The sequence below is a fragment of the Entelurus aequoreus genome, linkage group LG01, assembly GCF_033978785.1.
Source record: "Entelurus aequoreus isolate RoL-2023_Sb linkage group LG01, RoL_Eaeq_v1.1, whole genome shotgun sequence".
Lineage (NCBI taxonomy): Eukaryota > Metazoa > Chordata > Actinopteri > Syngnathiformes > Syngnathidae > Entelurus > Entelurus aequoreus.
The window spans coordinates 1487701-1512314 of NC_084731.1; the positions used below are offsets into that span (position 1 = coordinate 1487701).

Consider the following 24614-nt stretch of genomic DNA (forward strand, 5'->3'; position numbering starts at 1 on the left):
TATATATATATACATATACATATATACATATATATATACATGGACATATACATAGACATATATACACACATAAAGTCCATTCTATTCTATTCTATTCTATATACGCACACACACACACACATTTACATAAAATATATATATATATATATATACATACATATATACATACATATATATATATATATATATATATATATATATATATATATATATATATATATATATATATATATATATATATATATATATATATATATATATATATATATATATATATATATATATATATATATATATATATATATATATATATATATATATATATATATATATATGTCTTAATTAGATTATATCTACCGTGGTAGAGCGTAATATGTATGTGTGGGAAAAAATCACAAGACTTCTTGACGATTGAGGAAACCCTCATGAAACAGGCCTGTAGAGATGAAATAGTCTTGTGATTTTTTCCCACACATACATATATATATATATATATATATACATACACACATATATATATATATATATATATATATATATATATATATATATATATATATATATATATATATATATATATATATATATATATATTTATATATATATATATATATATATATATATATATATATATATATTTATATATATATATATATATATATATATATATATATATATATATTTATTTATATATATATATATATATATATATATATATATATTTATATATATATATATATATATATATATATATATATATATATATATATATATATATATATATATATATATATATATATATATATATATATATATATATATATATATATATATATATATATATATATATATATTGCGTGGCCCCCAGCCAAATTGTTTTACCCCAATGCTGCCCCGGAGTCAAAAAGTTTGGGGACCCCTGATCTAATGTCAGTAATTGTCTTACAAGAAGATTGACTCCACACTTGGTGGTGATTGGCTGCTATGATAACTATAGCTGCCCCCCTGCAGACAAGGTGGCCCCCCCTGCAGACAAGGTAACCCCCCTGCAGACAAGGTGCCCCCCCCCCCCCCCTGTTTTACCCCTGAAAAACAGTCTGGACACACCACTGCTCAGTACTTGAGTAGTTATTTGACCAAATACTTACTCTTGCTCTTTGGTAACTCTTAATTGAGTAAACATTGTTACTATTCAAGCCACCTCTGGAGACTAATACTACAAAGTACTACTATTAGCAAACTAATCTGACACATCTGGACTACTTTGTCTCTTACAGCCAGGTTGTTCTGCACAGTTCATTTAAAGGTAAACTGCATTATAAGCTATAAGTCTGTGTTAATACTGCAGCATACCAAATGGTCTTGAGAAACGTCCAATGAGGTAAGTACAAGCATTTGTTCTCAAAATACAAAAATATCAAGCTTCTGGTAGGATAATTTGTCATTTCCCATCTGGTGTGTAGAACTGAAAAGTGACCCCCACTGCGGTCCAGGTGGCGTTTAAGCGGTTAAAAACCTCCTGCGTGTCGTTAGTGAGCGCAGGTGAGGGCATTTAAATATGGTTGACATTCACCGTTATGATTATTTTCATCATGTTTAAAGTCATGTAATCATCATTGACACAAGCTCACAGATGCAAATAGATACATAGATAGATAGATATAGATACCGTAGATAGATACTGTAGATAGATAGATAGATAGATAGATAGATAGATAGATAGATAGATAGATAGATAGATAGATAGATAGATAGATAGATAGATAGATAGATAGATAGATAGATAGATAGATAGATAGATAGATAGATAGATAGATAGATAGATAGATAGATAGATAGATAGATAGATAGATAGATAGATAGATAGACTAAATTGCCAAAAGCATTTGGCCAGCCATCCAAATGATGAGAATCAGGTGTCCTAATCACTTGACCCGGTGTATCAAATCAAGCACTTAGGCATGGAGACTGTTTCTACAAACATTTGTGAAAGAATGTGATTTCCAGCGTGGAACTGTCATAGGATGCCACCTGTGCAACAAATCCAGTCTATAAAGACATGGATGACAGAGTCTGGTGTGGATGAACTTGACTGCCTGCACAGAGTCCTGACCTGAACCCCATAGAACACCTTTGGGATGATTTAGAAGGGAGACTGATCGCCAGGACCTTCTCCACCAACATCAGTGTGTGACCTCACCAATGCGCTTTTGGAAGATTGGTGGAAAATTACTATAAACACACTCCGCAACCTTGTGGACAGCCTTCCCAGGAGAGCTGAAGCTGTGATAGCTGCAAAAGGTCATACTGAACCCTATGGGTTAGGAATGGGATGGCACTTCAACTTCATATGTGAGTCAAGACAGGTGGCTTAATACTTTTGGCAATATAGTGTAGATGGATAGACACACACACACACACACACACACACACACACACACACACACACACACACACACACACACACACACACACACACACACACACACACACACATAGCTCCCGCTCTCTCTTTCTTTTTCTCCCTATCTCCTCCCCGTCCGTCCCCTATTCAGCCCCACGGAAACAATAAATAGGAAGGAAATGCGGGACCGTATAAAATAAAATAAATAACAATACAACACTTAACAGTAATGTGACTCAAAAAATACGTAAATGATAATTCCTACCTAACAAGTTACTTTCCATACATAAATAAGAATAACATACCAAATTAACTGTTACAAATCAACAAATAACCAACATTTTTTAAAGATATATTGTGCTGGGATATAAGGACAACACTTTGTATCAAATTAAAGTATTGCACTTTTAATATTTGATATTTTATATATATTAAAGTGAATTTATGCAGTTTGTTTCCTGGGGATAAAAAAAAAGGCCTATTTAATTTCCATGACCATTTTGAGGTCATTCTGCGGTGCAATTAGGCAATGTGTCCACTAGGGGGCACCACGTCCACTAACATGGATATTTGCCAAACTGGTGCTGTAACATTTGTATTTATTTATTTATTTTGCGGTACACCTTTCAGGCCATTAGTGTCTTTCTTTTCACTGAGCCCATATGTGGATGTGAAACATACTTCTTCATATTTACACACAATCGCTGCTCTTTGCAAATATGACAGGAATATTGTTGCCTTTTTCGGAAAGTCCCAACTTTTCAACTTCACTCAAGGTTGCGTGTAGCCTATTAATGATGTTATAGTGTCTAAATATTGGCAGGTGGAATTGTTTTTGTTTTTTTTGAAATAGTAAAATTGTTATTAAAATATTAAACATGTGCGTTGCCTACTAGATTATTAAGGGAAATGTCGGCAATCGCGCGCTGATTATTAGGACTGACGCACAAATGTACATTATAATTTGAATTAAAACATGTAAAAAAAAAAAAAGTAATAAAAAGCATGTTGTTATTGGCTGGTGGTGAAGTCCAAATAGGAGGGAAGCTGGTAGGTGTGGAGATTTTGGGGGCGGCTCCAGCTCGCAGGGACCTGCAAGCAGCGTCAGTGCGGGAAAAGTTTCGCGGGTCCAGTCCGGAAGTTGCGCTTGAAAGATTCTCCTCGGAGCGTCTTTTTTTTTCTTTTTTTTTTTTAAGTTGTTTTTTTGTTGGAACATTGCTGGAATTGTTGGTCGCGCTGAAGTGTGCCTTGAAGCCTGCAGGTAGGAGAGACACGCTGCACACCTGGTGAGTCCTGCATGCTCAACACCTGCTTGGGGGGAAATAGGATGTTTCAATTCAGAATGCTGCGTTTACACAATGCAGTTAATTATAATTACTGTAGTTTTTGTTTTTTAAAGCAACACATAAAACATGTTTCCATAACTTGAGTGTTCCCCACATTGTGATGTTTGAATCTGCAAAACAATTAATGACTAAAGCTTCATCATTCCACTGAAGTTATTTATCAATGCAATTATTTAAAAATAATGCATGCAGGAAATGTGCAAGATGATGTTTAAAATGTGTTTTATTTTGAAGATACAGTTGCGGTATTATTTCTGTTTCTCATGATATCCTGTCCGAAAAGTGTAATATTTTGAATATTCAAAATATTTCTTAGGCCACTGACTTCTTAGTCTTCTTAGGTCACTTCTAATAAGAAGAAGCAAACAAACTATTTGAAACTGATCAGAGGATTCATTTGCATTGGAGAAAGTTGAGCGTTATTGACACACACTTGATGTTGCATCTGTTGGACGTCAAAGGAAACAAAAAAAAATGTCACTTTTATCACGTCCTTCCATTGCTGCTTGTTTTTGTACACGCTGCGGAGAGGTGGAAAAACATATATAGAGGTAAAATATGATGTATATCAAGTTTCAAGTTTTATTCACAATACCACAGAACAATTACAATAGTAGTGAATATCCATTTAAGGATGGTGGTAAGTGAAAGGATCCCCCAAAATAAGCTAGAAGAAGCTTTTGGCAGGGGGTCCAGAGGTCAGTATATGCATGGAATGCTGAAACATGGTGGTAAGCGCAAAAAACGCTATATGATAAACACAAAATAATACAAACCCTGTTTCCGTATGAGTTGGGAAATGGTGTTAGATGTAAATATAAACAGAATACAATGATTTGCGAATCCTTTTCAAGCCATACTCAGTTGAATATGCTACAAAGACAACATATTTGATGTTCAAACTCATAAACTTTATTTTATTTTTGCAAATGATAATCAACTTAGAATTTCATGGCTGCAACACGTGCCAAAGTAGTTGGGAAAGGGCATATTCACCACTGTGTTACATGGCCTTTCCTTTTAACAACACTCAGTAAACGTTTGGGAACTGAGGAAACTAATTGTTGAAGCTTTGAAAGTGGAATTCTTCCCCATTCTTGTTTTATGTAGAGCTTAAAGGCCTACTGAAAGCCACTACTAGCGACCACGCAGTCTGATAGTTTATATATCAATGATGAAATCTTAACTTTGCAACACATGCCAATACGGCCGGGTTAACTTATAAAGTGACTTTTAAAACTTCCCGGGAAATATCCGGCTGAAACGTCGCGGTATGATGACATATGCGCGTGACGAAGTCAGAGTAACGGAAGTTATGGTACCCCGTAGAATCCTATACAAAAAGCTCTGTTTTCATTTCATAATTCCACAGTATTCTGGACATCTTTTGCAATTTGTTTAATGAACAATGAAGGCTGCAAAGAAGACAGTTGTAGGTGGGATCGGTGTATTAGCAGCGGACTACAGCAACACAACCAGGAGGACTTTGTTGGAGCGCTAGCCGCGCTAGCCGGCGACCTCACCTTGACTTCCTACGTCTCCGGGCCGCCAAACGCATCGGGTGAAGTCCTTCGTCCTTCTGCCGATCGCTGGAACGCAGGTGAGCACGGGTGTTGATGAGTAGATGAGGGCTGGCTGGCGTAGGTGGAGAGCTAATGTTTTTAGCATAGCTCTGTGAGGTCCCGTTGCTAAGTTGCTAAGTTAGCTTCAATGGCGTCGTTAGCACAGCATTGTTAAGCTTCGCCAGCCTGGAAAGCATTAACCGTGTATTTACATGTCCACGGTTTAATAGTATTGTTGATTTTCTTTGATTTTCTATCTATACTTCCAGTCAGGGGTTTATTTTTTTGTTTCTATATGCAGTTAAAGCACGATGCTATCACGTTAGCTCGTAGCTAAAGCATTTCGCAGATGTATTGTCGTGGAGATAAAAGGCACCGAATGTCCATTTCGCGTTCTGGACTCTCATTTTCAAGAGGATATAGTATCCCAGGTGGTTTAAAATACAAATCCGTGATCCACAATAGAAAAAGGAGAGAGTGTGGAATCCAATGAACCAGCTTGTACCTAAGTTACGGTCAGAGCAAAAAAAGATACGTCCTGCACTGCCTCTCAAGTCCTTCACTGTAACGTTCCTCATCTACGAATCTTTCATCCTCGCTCAAATTAATGGGGTAATCATCACTTTCTCGGTCCGAATCTCTCTCGCTCCATTGTAAACAACGGGGAATTGTGAGGAATACTAGCTCCTGTGACGTCACGCTACTTCCGCTACAGGCAAGGCTTTTTTTTATCAGCGAGCAAAAGTTGCGAACTTTATCGTCGATTTTCTCTATTAAATTGAAATGATTTTTTTTTATTTAAACGGGAATAGCAGATCCATTTTATGTGTCATACTTGATCATTTCGCGATATTGCCATATTTTTGCTGAAAGGATTTAGTAGAGAAAATCGACGATAAAGTTCGCAACTTTTGCTCGCTGATAACGAAAAGCCTTGCCTGTACCGGAAGTAGCGTTTGGCGGCCCAGAGACGTAGGAAGTCAAGGTGAGGTCCGCGGCTAGCACGGCTAGCGCTCCAACAAAGTCCTCCTGGTTGTGTTGCTGTAGTCCGCTGCTAATACACTGATCCCACCTACAACTGTCTTCTTTGCAGCCTTCATTGTTCATTAAACAAATTGCAAAAGATGTCCAGAATACTGTGGAATTATGAAATGAAAACAGAGCTTTTTGTATAGGATTCTACGGGGTACCATAACTTCCGTTACTCTGACTTCGTCACGCGCATACGTCATCATACCGCGACGTTTCAGCCGGATATTTCCCGGGAAGTTTTAAATGTCACTTTATAAGTTAACCCGGCCGTATTGGCATGTGTTGCAATGTTAAGATTTCATCATTGATATATAAACTATCAGACTGCGTGGTCGCTAGTAGTGGCTTTCAGTAGGCCTTTAAGTTGTTCAACAGTCCGGGGTCTCCGCTGTGGTATTTTACGCTTCATAATGCGCCACACATTTTCCATGGGAGACAGGTCTGGACTGCAGGCGGGCCAGGAAAGTACCCACACTCTTTTTTTTTTACGAAGCCACGCTGTTGTAACACATGCTGAATGTGGCTTGGCATTGTCTTGCTGAAATAAGCAGGGGCGTCCATGATAACGTTGCTGGGATGGCAACATATGTTGCTCCAAAAGCTGTATGTACCTTTCAGCATTAATGGTGCCTTCACAGATGTGTAAGTTACCCATGTCTTGGGCACTAATACACCCCCATACCATCACACATGCTGCCTTTTGAAGTTTGCGTCGATAACAGTCTGGATGGTTCGCTTCCCCTTTGGTCCGGATGACACGATGTCGAATATTTCCAAAAACAATTTGAAATGTGGACTCGTCAGACCACAGAACACTTTTCCACTTTGCATGAGTCCATCTTAGATGATCTCGGGGCCCAGAGAAGCCGGCGGCGTTTCTGGGTGTTGTTGATAAATGGCTTTCACTTTGCATAGTAGAGCTTTAACTTGCACTTACAGATGTAGCGACCAACTGTAGTTACTGACAGTGGTTTTCTGAAGTGTTCCTGAGCCCATGTGGTGATATCCTTTACACACTGATGTGCCGTCTGAGGGATGGAAGGTCACGGTCATTCAATGTTGGTTTCCGGCCATGCTGCTTACGTGCAGTGATTTCTCCAGATTCTCTGAACCTTTTGATGATATTATGGAGCGTAGATGTTGAAATCCCTAAATTTCTTGCAATTGCACTTTGAGAAAGGTTGTTCTTAAACTGTTCAACAATTTGCTCACGCAGTTGTGGACAAAGTGGTGTACCTCGCCCCATCCTTTCTGGTGAAAGACTGAGCATTTTTTGGGAAGCTGTTTATATAGCCAATCATGGCACCCACCTGTTCCCAATTAGCCTGCACACCTGTGGGATGTTCCAAATAAGTGTTTGATGAGCATTCCTCAACTTTATCAGTATTTATTGCCACCTTTCCCAACTTCTTTGTCACGTGTTGCTGCCATCAAATTCTAAAATTAATGATTATTTGCAACAACAAAAAAATGTTTATGAGTTTGAACATGAAATATGTTGTCTTTGTAGCATATTCAACTGAATATGGCTTGAAAAGGATTTGCAAATCATTGTATTCCGTTTATATTTACATCTAACACCATTTACCAACTCATATGGAAACGGGGTTTGTAGTACTAAAGCAAGCATACACATACATACATACATACATACATACATACATACATACATACATACATACATACATACATACATACATACATACATACATATATACATACATACATACATATATACATACATACATACATACTGTACATACATACATATATACATACATACATACATACATACATATATACATACATACATACATACATACATACATACATACATACATACATACATACATACATACATACATACATACATACATACATATATACATACACATACATACATACATATATACACACATACATACATACATACATACATACATATATACATACATACATACATACATACATACATACATACATACATACATACATACATACATACATACATACATACATACATACATATATACATACATACATATATACATACATACATACATACATACATACATATATACATACATACATACATACATACATACATACATACATACATACATACATACATACATACATACATACATACATACATATATACATACATACATACATACATACATACATACATACATACATATATACATATATATATATATACATACATACATACATACATACATACATACATACATACATACATACATATATATATATATATATATATATATATATATATATATATATATATATATATATATATATATATATATATATATATATATATATATATATATATATATATATATATATATATATATATATATACATACATACATACATACATACATTCAACCATGCACAACCCAACAGTAGTCTACCCCAGTGGTCCCCAACCTTTTTGTAGCTGGGGACCGGTCAACGCTTGAAATTGAATTGAATTTTTTTTTTTTTTTTCATAAAGAAATACAATCATGTGTGCTTACGGACTGTATACCTGCAGACTGTATTGATCTATATTGACATACACATACACAATATGTATATATTGTGTTTTTTATGTTGATTTAATTAATAAAAATAAAAAATAAAAAACTATTTATTTTTTTTAAAAAAATTTTTAATTTTTTAAATTTTTTTTTTTTTTAATTTCTTGCGCGGCCCGGTACCAATTGGCCCGCGGACCGGTACCGGGCCGCGGCCCGGTGGTTGGGGACCACTGGTCTACCCCACATGAGGCATTAGAGATAGGTGCTTAATAGGTAAGATTTCAGTTTATTTTTGAAGTTGGAGAATGAATACAGCATCTTGAGGCTCTCATCAAGCCGGTTCCAGATCTTTGGTCTCCTGCATACAACACTTGGATCTGTACAAGCCAGTAGACCATGTTTACCTGATATCAGATCAAAGTTAGGAGTGTTGTGGGCATGCTGGGGATGGTAGATAGGAACCAAGCTACAGAGCCTAAGATTCAGCCTGTGGATGACTTGATAGGTTAGACAAGCATTGTGAAAAATATTGAACTCTGTCAGTCTTAAGAGATGATAATTATGGTGTGGAGTGGGGGCATTAAACTTGGACCCTGACAGGGCCCGTATGATTTTCTTTTGCATGGATTCTAATTTGTGAAGGTAGGTAGGGAAGGTGTTACACCAGATGACATTACTGTGGCTCAAAGAGAGTTTTGTATAGTTTTGTTAGAGCATAAAGAGGAAGATAATGACGAAGGTGAAAGAACAGGCCAACATATTTGGATCATTTGTTTAACAGATGGCTAATGTGACATTTTGAATATATGTTCAGTTTCTTCTAATTAGAGACATTTGAGGTAAGAGATGATGCAGTATAATGGATCACCTGAGTGTCACTTAGAAAAACTACCTAATAGTTGTCTGAAGAAGCGTGATAATAAGACTTTAAGGCCTACTGAAAGCCACTACTAGCGACCACACAGTCTGATAGTTTATATATCAATGATGAAATCTTAACATTGCAACATGCCAATACGGCCGGGTTAACTTATAAAGTGACATTTTAAACTTCCCGCTAAACTTCCGGTTGAAAACGTCTATGTATGATGACGTATGCGCGTGACGTCAATCGTTGAAACGGAAGTATTCGGACCCCATTGGATCCAATACAAAAAGCTCTGTTTTCATCTCAAAATTCCACAGTATTCTGGACATCTGTGTTGGTGAATCTTTTGCAATTTGTTTAATGAACAATGAAGACTGCAAAGAAGAAAGTTGTAGGTGGGATCGGTGTATTAGCGGGTGGCTGCAGCAACACAACCAGGAGGACTTTGAGTTGGATAGCAGACGCGCTAGCCGACGCTAGCCGTCGACTGCATCGATGATCGGGTGAAGTCCTTCGTCGTGCCGTCGATCGCTGGAACGCAGGTGAGCACGGGTGTTGATGAGCAGATGAGGGCTGGATTAGGTGGAGCGCTAATGTTTTTATCATAGCTCTGACAAGGTCCCGTAGCTAAGTTAGCTTCAATGGCGTCGTTAGCAACAGCTTTGCTAGGCTTCGACAGGCGGCACAGCATTAACCGTGTGGTTACAGGTCCAGTGTTTGGTTCGGTGTCTCCTGATAGTAGTATTGTTGATCTTCTGTCTATCCTTCCAGTCAGGGGCTTATTTTTTTTGTGTCTATCTGCATTTAAGCCCGATGCTATCACGTTAGCTCCGTAGCTAAAGTGCTTCACCGATGTATTGTCGTGGAGATAAAAGTCACTGTGAATGTCCATTTCGCGTTCTCGACTCTCATTTTCAAGAGGATATAGTATCCCAGGTGGTTTAAAATACAAATCCGTGATCCACAATAGAAAAAGGAGAGAGTGTGGAATCCAATGAGCCAGCTTGTACCTAAGTTACGGTCAGAGCGAAAAAAGATATGTCCTGCACTGCACTTTAGTCCTTCACTCTCACGTTCCTCATCCACGAATCTTTCATCCTGGCTCAAATTAATGGGGTAATCGTCGCTTTCTCGGTCCGAATCTCTCTCGCTGCTGGTGTAAACAATGTGCAGATGTGAGGAGCCTTTCAACCTGTGACGTCACGCTACTTCCGCTACAGGCAAGGCTTTTTTTTTATCAGCGAGCAAAAGTTGCGAACTTTATCGTCGATGTTCTCTACTAAATCCTTTCAGCAAAAATATGGAAATATCGCGAAATGATCAAGTATGACACATAGAATGGATCTGCTATTCCTGTTTAAATGAAAAAAAATCATTTCAGTAGGCCTTTAAGTCTGAATATTGTTGAAGGGAATTCGTCAAAGTGCATCAACTTCTGCGTTGGAGATTATATTGAAGACGTTATCTGTAAATATTCCAATTAAATACAAATGTTGTTGAACATTTACATTTTTGAAAATAAGCGTTTAAGTCTAGGTGTCTATACTTAAGTGACATCCTGTAGTGGTGACAGCGGGGGCGGGTGGTGTCTCACTGAGATGGTTTGCAGACAGCAAGTGGGCGTGAAGTACATTTTAAGTACATTTTAAGTACATTTTAAGTACATATTAAGTACATTTTAAGTACATTTTAAGTACATTTTAAGTACATATTAAGTACATTTTAAGTACATTTTAAGTAAATTTTAAGTACATTTTAAGTGCATTTTAAGTACATATTAAGTACATTTTAAGTACATTTTAAGTACATTTTAAGTACATATTAAGTACATTTTAAGTACATATTAAGTACATTTTAACTACATTTTAAGTACATTTTAATTACATTTTAAGTACATTTTAAGTACATTTTAAGTACATATTAAGTACATTTTAAGTACATTTTAAGTACATTTTAAGTACATATTAAGTACATTTTAAGTACATATTAAGTACATATTAAGTACATTTTAAATACATTTTAAGTACATTTTAAGTACATATTAAGTATATTTTAAGTACATTTTAAGTACATTTTAAGTACATTTTAAGTACATATTGTACAAATATTGTACAAATGTACATTTTAAGTACATTTTAAGTACATTTTAAGTACATATTAAGTACATTTTAAGTACATTTTAAGTAAATTTTAAGTACATATTAAGTACATATTAAGTACATTTTAAGTACATTTTAAGTACATTTTAAGTACATATTAAGTACATTTTAAGTACATATTAAGTACATTTTAAGTACATTTTAAGTACATACTAAGTACATTTTAAGTACATATTAAGTACATTTTAAGTACATATTAAGTACATTTTAAGTACATTTTAAGTACATTTTAAAGTGCAGCCCAAACAATAAATGGAAGTGACCATTGAGCTGTCGAGAGTAATGTTCTTTCTATCATTATGGAAAGTTAAAATATACTTTTTTAAGTCCATGTATGTTGGCATCTCAACCTGGGGGACGGCGTGGCGCGGGTAGGGAGGGTGGATGTGCCAGCAACCCGAGGGTTCCTGGTTCGATCCCCACCTTCTACCAACCTCGTCACATCCATTGTGTCCTTGGGCAAGACACTTCACCCTTGCTCCTGATGGGTGCTGGTTAGCGCCTTGCATGGCAGCTCCCGCCATCAGTGTGTGAATGTGTGTGTGAATGTGTGTGTGAATGTGTGTGTGAATGTGTGTGTGAATGTGGAAATAGCTCTTTTTTTTAAGAAAGACGTTCATTTTTAAGACTTACCCGTGTCGCCAGGAGCTGGAGCCTATCCCAGCTGACTTTGACTTTGTCAGTCACGTTCACACTGAGCGTGGACTGACTCCCAGTAACCCACTAAACCAGTGCCCCTCAGTAGCCGCCTATTTGGGGACCCTGACAATATTTCCCCGTCAGAACGTGCCAGATTTCTGACCGCCATCCCAATGTTCGTTGGAGTGTTATTAACAGTTAATATAATTGTTGGTATCCGGTTGCAAATATAACCATGACGTGTCACTTTGCATAAGCACACTGAGCATACCTGACTACAGTTTTTCCCTTCTGTCCTGGCACACTCCTATTGACATTTTATAAACGGGAGTGTGCCAGAAAGGTAAGGTCAAATAAACATTGCCTTGTTCCAAACAAGATTAGCCATTATTTCTGACTTAGTTCAGCAGATATCTCCATGTGTGGTAAATGTTTGCCGATTGACATTTCCGCAAGTCTACAATTTATATTTATTTTTAGTAGTGTTGTTGTCCAAATTGGTGTGCCTTGTCCCACCAGGTCATCTGGTCTTGTCTTTCCTTTGTTTTTGTGGTTTTCCTGTGTTTGAGGTTTATTTTTGTTTCAACGCTCCATTTTTTGGTGTACTTCTGGTTGCTATAGGCCAGGGGTCAGCAACCCAACATGTGGAAAGAGCCATATTGGACCAAAAATACAAAACACAAATCTGTCCGGAGCCGCAAAAAGTAAAAAGCCTAATGTGAGTGTTATTATGAAGGCAACACATTATAGGTAAGTGTCTCAGAGGGTGAGATAACTCCTGGAAATGACTGACTTAAAACTGCCAAAGGTAAAGATGAGTGTGGCCAAGTTAAAGGAATTGGCAATAAATCATAATGGATTTATTACAATCTTTGCAAGCTGGGTAACGTTTGCTGTGGTCTGGAACAACATGGCGCACAAACAACTATGAGAAATGCAGATAATGTGTCATGAGACATGCAAATATCAATTAAATACACACTAAGTACAGGAAATTAAATGAGCTCCAATATAGCTACTAACGAGGCACAATCAATCAAAGTTGACTTATTTAGCCCTAAATCACCAGTGTCTCAAAGGGCTGCACAAGCCACAACCACATCCTCGGCTCAGATCCCACATCAGGGCAAGGAAAAACTCAACCCAATTGGAAGACAATGAGAAACCTTGGCGACCGGTGCAATGGACGTCGAGTGGATCTAGCATAATATTGTGAGAGTCTAGTCCATAGTGGATCTAACATAATAGTGAGAGTCCAGTCCATAGTGGATCTAACATAATAGTGTGAGTCCAGTCCATAGTGGATCTAACAAAATAGTGAGAGTCCAGTCCATAGTGGATCTAACATAATAGTGAGAGTCCAGTCCATAGTGGATCTAACAAAATAGTGAGAGTCCAGTCCATAGTGGATCTAACATAATAGTGAGAGTCCAGTCCATAGTGGATCTAACGAAATAGTGAGAGTCCAGTCCATAGTGGATCTAACATAATAGTGTGAGAGTCCAGTCCATAGTGGATCTAACATAATAGTGAGAGTCCAGTCCATAGTGGATCTAACATAATAGTGAGAGTCCAGTCCATAGTGGATCTAACGAAATAGTGAGAGTCCAGTCCATAGTGGATCTAACATAATAGTGAGAGTCCAGTCCATAGTGGATCTAACGAAATAGTGAGAGTCCAGTCCATAGTGGATCCAACATAATATTGTGAGAGTCCAGTCCATAGTGGATCTAACATAATAGTGAGAGTCCAGTCCATAGTGGATCTAACATAATAGTGTGAGAGTCCAGTCCATAGTGGATCTAACATAATAGTGTGAGAGTCCAGTCCATAGTGGATCTAACATAATAGTGTGAGAGTCCAGTCCATAGTGGATCTAACATAATAGTGAGAGTCCAGTCCATAGTGGATCTAACATAATAGTGAGAGTCCAGTCCATAGTGAGACCAGCAGGAGATCATCTTGAGTGGAGACAGGTCAGCAGCAGAGACGTCACCAACTGATGCACAGATGAGTGGTCCACCCCGGGTCCCGACTTTGGACAGTTAGCGCCTCACCCTAACCCTAACCCTAACCCTAACCCTATTCACAATCGTTGACAGACTGACTAAACCCCCAACACAAATACCAGCCGAACTCCATTCCACGCAGAAATGCAATGACTTTGCATTCTTTTATACTGATAAAATTGAAGGCATCAGACGCACCATCAATATCTCAAGTAAAAAAGTTGGATCACCACCCCATTTAGGCAAAAGTAACACAGCAATGATGGCAAGCTTTAATGCCATAGACTCTAAAACTCTAGTGGAAACGGTGACAGCTCTAAAGTCATCCACCTGCTGCCTTGATGTTTTACCTACCAACTTCTTTAAGAATGTTTTTGACTGCCTATCAACAGACATCTTGCAAATAGTTAATAATTCTATTAAATCGGGCAATTTCCCGAAGGCTTTCAAAACTGCAGTCATTAAACCTCTTCTAAAAAAGCAGAGCCTAGATGCCTCTGTTATCAACAACTACAGACCAATTTCAAATCTACCATTCATAAGTAAAATAATTGAGAAAGTTGTCCTCCAACAACTAAATCACTTCTTGGCTTCTACTGGCTGCCACAACAACTTCCAGTCAGGATTTCGACCTCTTCATAGCACAGAGACGGCCCTTCTTAAAGTTATAAATGACATCCGTCTAAACACAGACTCTGGCAAAACTTCAGTATTAATGCTTTTGGACCTCAGCGCTGCATTTGACACTGTCGACCACTCAATACTTTTGGACAGGTTGGAAAACTGGGTGGGGATATTAGGCACCGTTTTAAGCTGGTTCAAGTCATATCTACAAGATAGGAACTATTTTGTTTCCATTGGTGACTTTGTATCAGAACCAACCAACGTAACGTGTGGAGTCCCCCAAGGTTCAATCTTGGGGCCGACTTTATTTAACATCTATATGCTCCCACTAGGACAAATCATGCAAAATAATAACATTGACCATCATTGCTATGCCGATGACACCCAAATCTATGTAGCGCTATCACCAAATGACTATCGCCCCATAGATCTTCTGTGCCAGTGCATTGAGCAAGTCAAACACTGGATGTGCCAAAATTTCCTACAACTAAATGAAGATAAAACTGAGATAATTGTTTTTGGTGCTAAAAAAGAAAGGTTTAAAGTCATCCAACACCTTCAATCACTGTCCCTGAAAACCTCAAATAAAGCCAGAAATCTTGGGGTTATTTTAGATTCTGATTTACATTTCGACAGTCACATCAAATCAGTAACAAAATCGGCCTACTATCACCTCAAAAATGTAAAAAGACTTAGAGGGCTCATGTCAGCTCAAGACTTAGAAAAACTTGTACATGCCTTTATTACCAGTAGGCTAGACTATTGTAATGGTCTCCTTGCAGGTCTTCCCAAAAAAACTGTCAGGCAGCTACAGCTTGTTCAGAACGCTGCTGCTAGAGTTCTAACAAAGACCAAAAAATGTGAGCACATTACACCAATTCTTAAATCCTTACATTGGCTCCCTGTACATCAGAGAATAGATTTCAAAATCCTCCTGCTCACATATAAATCACTACATGGTCTAGGGCCCAAGTATATCACTGATATGCTCCCACTATATACGCCCTCTAGATCACTAAGATCTTCTGAGACCAATCTGTTAGCGGTTCCAAGAGTAAACTCAAATCAAGGGAGATCATCATTCAGTCACTATGCAACACATAGCTGGAATAAACTTCCTGAAGATGTCAGACTCTCCCCAACTCTCACTACTTTTAAAACTAGACTGAAGACTTTTATGTTCACCTTAGCTTTCAGCTAAATCTTTTAATCTTTTAACTTTTAACGTCTGCACTGTTCTTATTTTTATTTTTATTGTCTGCATTTTAATTTTGCTTTTATTTTCTTTCATTTCACTTTGTTGTCTGTGAAGCACTTTGAGTCTGCCTTGTGTATGAAAAGCGCTATACAAATAAAGTTGCCTTGCCTTGCCTCATCTGTGGTCACCAAATCTGGCAGAGCAGAAAAGAGAGACGGCAGATCAACTGGTCTAAAAGGGGGTCTATTTAAAGGCTAGAGTATACAAATGAGTTTTAAGATGGGACTTAAATGCTTCTACTGAGGTAGCATCTCTAACTGTTACTGCTAGAACATTCCAGAGTACTGGAGCCCCAATAGAAAACGCTCTATTGCCCGCAGACTTTTTTGGGGGGTTTTTATAGGTTAAAGTCACACCTGCCCAACAGTTATACTTCATTTGAAGATAAGTAATATAAATATGTAAACATTTCAGCAAAAGAAAGTCTTACTATTAGAGATGAAAATGTCAACTCCTCCCAGACCCGAGTGAGCAGAATCAGACCCAACAGCACATCTGATCATGTTTGATTTGTGCAATAAATCCAAACGTCAGCGCTCGCCTCTATTTGCACGCCTGCTCTTTGTGCAATAAACAACAGCCTCCGGTCTATTTTAGAGCGGGCTTCTTTTACGGGACCACTATTATTCAAAAGAGAATAGGTGGCGGGCGCGGCCATAAATTCTAGCAAGTGGCCCTTTTGAAGTGGTGAAGTGGCGAGGAACTGACGCGGATTTTACTCTGCGGCGGTGTGACCTTTTGGGCTGAGACGCAGTCGTTTGTTAGGATGACAAGAGGGCTGCTCGTAATTCAACGTTGAAATTATTCAGCCAAACCGTACTTTATTCTCCCCAGCCCGACCCCATCCGACTAGTTATTGCATCCTCAATTGTGCGCTGGCGGCTGTTGAGGCGCATGGATGGATGGATGCTGTGGACAATAAAAGTAGCTCCTTCCCTCCCATCTGCCATCGGTGGTGGCGGCAGAGGCCGCTTACGTTGACGCTCCTCAGACTGCCTGACTGATTTGGACATAAACGGTTGTCGCCATAACCAAACTTGAAACCAGACCTCGCCATAGTCCGTGCAGAGACGTCAGGACTTGAAAGAGATGAGAATGGGGTTAGTTTTCCTCTATGTTCATTTTTCAGTTTTCATACGATATTTTATACTTTTTATTTAATAGGGCTGCTACGGTGATTGCATTGTCTTAAAGGCCTACTGAAATGATTTTTTTTTTATTTAAACGGGAATAGCAGATCCATTCTATGTGTCATACTTGATCATTTCGCGATATTGCCATATTTTTGCTGAAAGGATTTAGTAGAGAAAATCGACGATAAAGTTCGCAACTTTTGCTCGCTGATAAAAAAAAGCCTTGCCTGTAGCGGAAGTAGCGTGACGTCACAGGAGCTAGTATTCCTCACAATTCCCCGTTGTTTACAATGGAGCGAGAGAGATTCGGACCGAGAAAGTGATGATTACCCCATTAATTTGAGCCAGGATGAAAGATTCGTAGATGAGGAACGTTACAGTGAAGGACTAGAGAGGCAGTGATGGACGTATCTTTTTTCGCTCTGACCGTAACTTAGGTACAAGCTGGCTCATTGGATTCCACACTCTCTCCTTTTTCTATTGTAGATCACAGATTTGTATTTTAAACCACCTGGGATACTATATCCTCTTGAAAATGAGAGTCCAGAACGCGAAATGGACATTCAGTGCCTTTTATCTCCACGACAATACATCGGCTAAATGCTTTAGCTACGAGTTAACGTGATAGCATCTTGCTTTAACTGCATATAGAAACAAAAGAAATAAACCCCTGACTGGAAGGATGGATAGAAAATCAACAATACTATTAAACCGTGGACATGTAAATACACGTTTAATGCTTTCCAGGCTGGCGAAGGTTAACAATGCTGTGCTAACGACGCCATTGAAGCTAACTTAGCAACCAGACTGCACAGAGCTATGCTAAAAACATTAGCTCTCCACCTACGCCAGCCAGCCCTCATTTGCTCATCAACACCCGTGCTCACCTGCGTTCCAGCAATCGGCAGAAGGACGAAGGACTTCACCCGATGCGTTTGGCGGCCCGGAGACGTAGGAAGTCAAGGTGAAGTCGGCGGCTAGTGCGGCTAGTGCGGCTAGCGCGGCTAGCGCTCCAACAAAGTCCTCCTGGTTGTGTTGCTGTAGTCCGCTGCTAATACACCGATCCCACCTACAACTGTCTTCTTTGCAGCCTTCATTGTTCATTAAACAAATTGCAAAAGATGTCCAGAATACTGTGGAATTATGAAATGAAAACAGAGCTTTTTGTATAGGATTCTACGGGGTACCATAACTTCCGTTACTCAGACTTCGTCACGTGCATACGTCATCATACCGCGATGTTTCAGCCGGATATTCCCCGGGAATTTTAAAATGTCACTTTATAAGTTAACCCGGCCGTATTGGCATGTGTTGCAATGTTAAGATTTCATCATTGATATACACTAGCGTTCAAAAGTTTGGGGTCACATGTAAATGTCCTTATTTTTGAAGGAAAAGCACTGTACTTTTCAATGAAGATAACTTTAAACTAGTCTTAACTTGAAAGAAATACACTCTATACATTGCTAATGTGGTAAATGACTATTCTAGCCGCAAATGTCTGCTTTTTGGTGCAATATCTACATAGGTGTATAGAGGCCCATTTCCAGCAACTATCACTCCAGTGTTCTAATGGTACAATGTGTTTGCTCATTGGCTCAGAAGGCTAATTGATGATTAGAAAACCCTTGTGCAATCATGTTCACACATCTGAAAACACTTTAGCTCGTTACAGAAGCTACAAAACTGACCTTCCTTTGAGCAGATTGACTTTCTGGAGCATCACATTTGTGGGGTCAATTAAACGCTCAAAATGGCCAGAAAAAAAGAACTTTCATCTGAAACTCGACAGTCTACTCTTGTTCTTAGAAATGAAGGCTATTCCACTAAATTGTTTGGGTGACCCCAAACTTTTGAACAGTAGTGTATAAACTCCTGCGATGAGGTGGCGACTTGTCCAGGGTGTACAACGCCTTCCGCCCGATTGTAGCTGAGATAGGCTCCAGCGCCCCCCGCGACCCCGAAGGGAATAAGCGGTAGAAAATGGATGGATGGAGGGTGTATAAACTATCAGACCGTGTGGTCGCTAGTAGTGGCTTTCAGTCGGCCTCTAAAGAGCCGCGGGTTTCTGACCCCCCGGTGTAGATGAATGGAAGAATGGGGAAACATTTAAATGCAGAAACGTGGACAAATAGACTTCTCCTGTATTCGTGTCTTTCAGACACTCGACCATGGAGGAGATTAGAGAAGGTGAGAAGAAAGACAAAATGGGTAGTAGCAGTTTTGGAGACCTCCGAAAGAAGCCGCTAGTAACAAGAGGTAAGTGTAAATGTTGCAGGTGGTGAAATAATGCAACGTGCATATCAAAGACAAAGCGCCGTCACAGAAGCCTCACAGCGACCTGAAAGTGCATGACTGATGCTTATGCTAAGAGAGTAAATGTGAAGGAATAGACAACGAGGACAGGTGAGTAAGGTAAGTACTGGTGTGTGCTCCGGTCATGATTTAAAGATTACTGGCGTGGTGAAAGCGCTCCACGACAAAGAAAGACGGGAACACACAGGGAATGTTGGCTTTATCCAGACACACTCCTCATGAAAACATCAAGGCCGTGTTTACACTGCACACCAAATCTAAATTGGTTGCCCTCAAGTGACACGGGTCGGATACTTTTCGCCAGTCTAAACGCTCCAAAGTGCTTCAAATCTGATCTTTTCACATCAGATTTGGGTGACATCTAAGGCTGAAACGACGCGTCGACGTAGTCGACGTCATCGGTTATGTAAATACGTCGACGCCGTTTTTGTGCGTCGACGCGTCGCATATTTACGTCACACTACCGTCATGGCGGAGCACAAAGCAGACTGTGCGAGCGAGGGGAAAAACGCACGCCAAAAGTGGTCAAAAGTGTGGGAGTATTTCAATACACGGCCTAATAATGTTGTTGTATGCACACTGTGTCGAGCGGGAATGGCCTATCATAGCAGCACAACGGCTATGAACCAACATTTGAAAAGAAAACCATCAACCATCAACTAGTCAATCGTTGTCATCATTACACAAAAACATGAATCTGTCATTTGTATCTGCTAGGGGTGTAACGGTACGTGTTTTGTATTGAACCGTTTCGGTACGGGGCTTTCGGTTCGGTACAGGGGTGTACCGAACGAGTTTCTAAGCTAAAGCTAACTTTAGCTGCTAAAGTTTTAACAAGTTGCTTTGCTCCTCTGCCTCTGTCTCAGCACGCAGCATTGTCCCACCCACACAACCATCTGATTGGTACACACGCAGCATTGTCCCACCCACACAACCATCTGATTGGTACACACGCAGCATTGTCCCACCCACACAACCATCTGATTGGTACACACGCAGCATTGTCCCACCCACACAACCATCTGATTGGTACACACGCAGCATTGTCCCACCCACACAACCATCTGATTGGTACACACGCAGCATTGTCCCACCCACACAACCATCTGATTGGTACACACGCAGCATTATCAGCCAATCAGCAGTGCGTATTCATAGCGCATGTAGTCAGCGCTTCAGCGTGGAGCAGATAGGTGTTTAGCAGGTAATCATCAGGCAGCGGACTCTCCCCAAATGATAATAAACACCTCCCAGTCAACTACTAGTAACATCACTATGAGCCCGTTGACCTTCTAGAAACTTAAACTGCAGCTCAGCTCACTCGCAGTCCTGGTTTGAGGTTAAGGCTAATTAGCTCTCAGTTCCAGCCACATCGACCCCTTCTGAGCGCCTATTTTCAGCTGCTGGGAATATTGTAAACAAGAAAAGAAGCAGAGCATGTAGACATGCTAACCTTTCTTCATTACAACTGTTAGTCACTCACTGGAATGAGTAGAATTGGTTATTGTGTACTGTGTTGGACTGGATGTTTATTTTGCACATTTTAAAAGCAATACTTAATGTTTACAGTGCTCCAGAATATTTAGATTGGCACTTTTTTGTATTGGATGTTTATCTTTATTTTTGCACATTTTAGCAAATAAGCAATACTTTCACTTTTGTTGAAATGTTTACACTGTTGTTACAGAATATTTCGTTTTGCACTTTTTTGTATTGGATGTTTATCTTTATTTTTGCACATTTTAAAGCAAAATAAGCAATACTTTTACTTTTGAAATGCTTATACTATTGCAGAATATTAAGATTTGACTTTTATATTTGCACATTAAAAAGCAAACAAGCTACTTTTAATTTTGTTAAATGTTAAAAGTTTTAAATGTTTACATTGTTACAGAATATTTAGTCATGTTGTTGTCAATGTTGACTGAGTGGCCATACTTCTTTTTTTTTGTAAATAAAAGCCATGCCTTTTGAAAAAACTGGCCTACTTTTATTTTTTCATCTTCATTTTAAATAAAATAAAATAAAAAATAATCGGTAAAAGGAAAAATAATCTATAGATGAATCGAAAAAATAATCTATAGATTAACCGATTAATCGAAAAAAATTATCTATAGATTAATCGATAGAAAAATAATCGTTAGCTGCAGCCTTAGTGACATCGGGAGGTAGTCCAAATCCGATTGGAATCGGATCTTTTCAAAGGTGACAGCAGTGGAAAGGTAAATCCGACCTGAATGCGACTTTTCCTCCATCTTTGGGCAAGCTACGCCACTTTTCTGCCAAGGAAAAGACGCGACTCGCCAGTGAATACGTCATCGTAATATCTGGCACATTGAAGCTGCAGCCGCTGGTGATTTGCTCTCCGACTTTGACTCCATGACGCTCATGTTGAGATGTGAGGAGCTCGCTCTGCGACATGGCAGCACGGGCTTGATGAAAGGCCGCTTTAATGAGGCTAAAAAGAGAGGTTCTCCCCTCCCGGCACGACGGTGGCCCGCCCGTGTTCAGGTGACTGACATGTGGACGACCATTGCTTGAGCGCTTTTCAAGTGGAAATCCAGCCCGTGGTTCTGTGGCCATCCGCGATGAAGAAAGGACATTTTTACACGCGAAGAAGGACACCACCTTCTTCAATATTTCAACGAGGCCGCTCCTTCCCTCCGGCGTGGTCTTCCTCACATGTGGTTCTGAAAGTCACGTGACGCCTATCAGATTTTTTGAGTGAACTGGGCTTGATTGACTGGAATCCAAACGCCACGCGGTCATCAGCATGTGCAATCTATGAACTAGCGTGTACTATTAGTGGGTTCGGGATTCCCCAGGAGGAAGTGGCAAATGTTGCTCTGGAGAGGGAAGTCTGGGGGTCTCTGCTGGAGCTGTTGTCCCCGCGACCCCATCCCGGATAAGCGGTTGAAGATGGATGGATGGATGGATATTAGTGGGTGTGTTGCGTGCGATTTACTAAGACTGTGTGCAATTGAAAAGTGGTGCAGACCTACTCAGTGGCCTGGTGGTTAGAGTGTCCGCCCTGAGATCAGTAGGTCGAGTCATACCAAAGACTATAAAATGGTAAATGTCATGTCTGTGTGATCATGTTTTGTTTGGCCATGTGCTTTTTTGGATTTTCTCAGTTCCTGTTCTTTCACTCCCTGTTTTGTTTCCATGACAACCCATTAGTTTGCACCTGTCCTCGTGTCACACACCTGATTCATTTGCACTCACGCACCTGTTGTTAATAGAGATGTCCGATAATATCGGCCTGCCGATATTATCGGCCGATATATGCGTTAAAATGTAATATCGTAAATGATCGGTATCGGTTTTTTTATTATCGGTATCGGTTTTTTTTGTTTTGTTTTTTTTTGTTTTTTTGGTTTTTTTTTAATTAAATCAACATAAAAAACACAAGATACACTTACAATTAGTGCACCAACCCAAAAAACCTCCCTCCCCCATTTACACTCATTCACACAAAAGGGTTGTTTCTTTCTGTTATTAATATTCTGCTTCCTACATTATATATCAATATATATCAATACAGTCTGCAAGGGATACAGTCCGTAAGCACACATGATTGTGCGTGCTGCTGCTCCACTAATAGTACTAACCTTTAACAGTTAATTTGACTCATTTTCATTAATTACTAGTTTCTATGTAACTGTTTTTATATTGTTTTACTTTCTTTTTTATTCAAGAAAATGTTTTTAATTTACTTATCTTATTTTACTATTTTTTTTAAAAAGTACCTTATCTTCATCATACCTGGTTGTCCAAATTAGGCATAATAATGTGTTAATTCCACGACTGCATATATTGGTTGATATCGGTATCGGTTGATATCGGTATCGGTAATTAAAGAGTTGGACAATATCGGAATATCGGATATCGGCAAAAAGTCATTATCGGACATCCCTAGTTGTTAATCATGTCTGTGTTATTTAAGCTTTTCATTTTCTGTTGGTCGGCCTGGCCACATTCTGTCAAGACGTGGACTATGGGGTTTGTTTTCCCGGGATGCAAAGGAAAGTTGGCGCGGGCAAGGCGTGAGGGTAAGGACATCTATTTAATTATTACTATAAAAAAGGAACAAAAGGCGGAAGTACAAAAACTTGGCTAATGAAACAAAAACCTGCACAAAGGCAGAAACTATGAACATGAAGCAAAACGTCACTAACTGCGGCATTAATAACAAAAACGTACTTGGCATGGAAGTATGGAAACATGGGTAGCAGAAGTCATGAGAGGTAAACAGGGGCCACCTCCCTTACTGCCCGTTCATGTTGTCATGATCCTACGTGGAGTGGTTTGCTATGTTTCCAAACATGCAGCAGACATCTACCACTTTTTATGGGCATTTTAGAAGCCGTCCTGCAGCGCATCTATATATTTTTTTCTTTTTCTTTTTCGACTGCTGAAGATGCATGAGGGGCTTCACTTACTCCACTCAATACGCCAAAAATGCATACTTACAAGAAGGTTTTTTTTTTCCATATGAGGAATATTTTAATGGGGATGGCGTGGTTCCTGGTTCGATCCCCGAGCTTCTACCAACCAAGTCCCATCCGTTGTGTCCTTGAGCAAGACACTTCACCCTTGCTCCTGATGGGTGGTGGTTAGGGCCTTGCATGGCAGCTCCCGCCATCAGTGTGTGAATGGGTGAATGTGGAAATAGTGTCAAAGCGCTTTAAATATCTTGAATGTAGAAAAGCGCT

The 24614-nt window shown here is 39.1% G+C and overlaps 1 protein-coding gene across 1 annotated transcript in view; it reads left to right on the top strand.

Moving 5' to 3' along the window:
- Window positions 1-3466: 3466 nt before the first annotated feature.
- Window positions 3467-24614, top strand: part of LOC133652123 (zinc finger protein GLI2-like) — a 66608-nt gene continuing 45460 nt past the window's right edge. Inside the window, exons 1-2 of the mRNA XM_062050571.1 lie at window positions 3467-3690; window positions 19745-19842. Coding sequence (XP_061906555.1) covers window positions 19755-19842 — 88 coding nt within the window. The 5' untranslated portion in view covers window positions 3467-3690; window positions 19745-19754. The remainder of the gene's footprint in view (window positions 3691-19744; window positions 19843-24614) is intronic.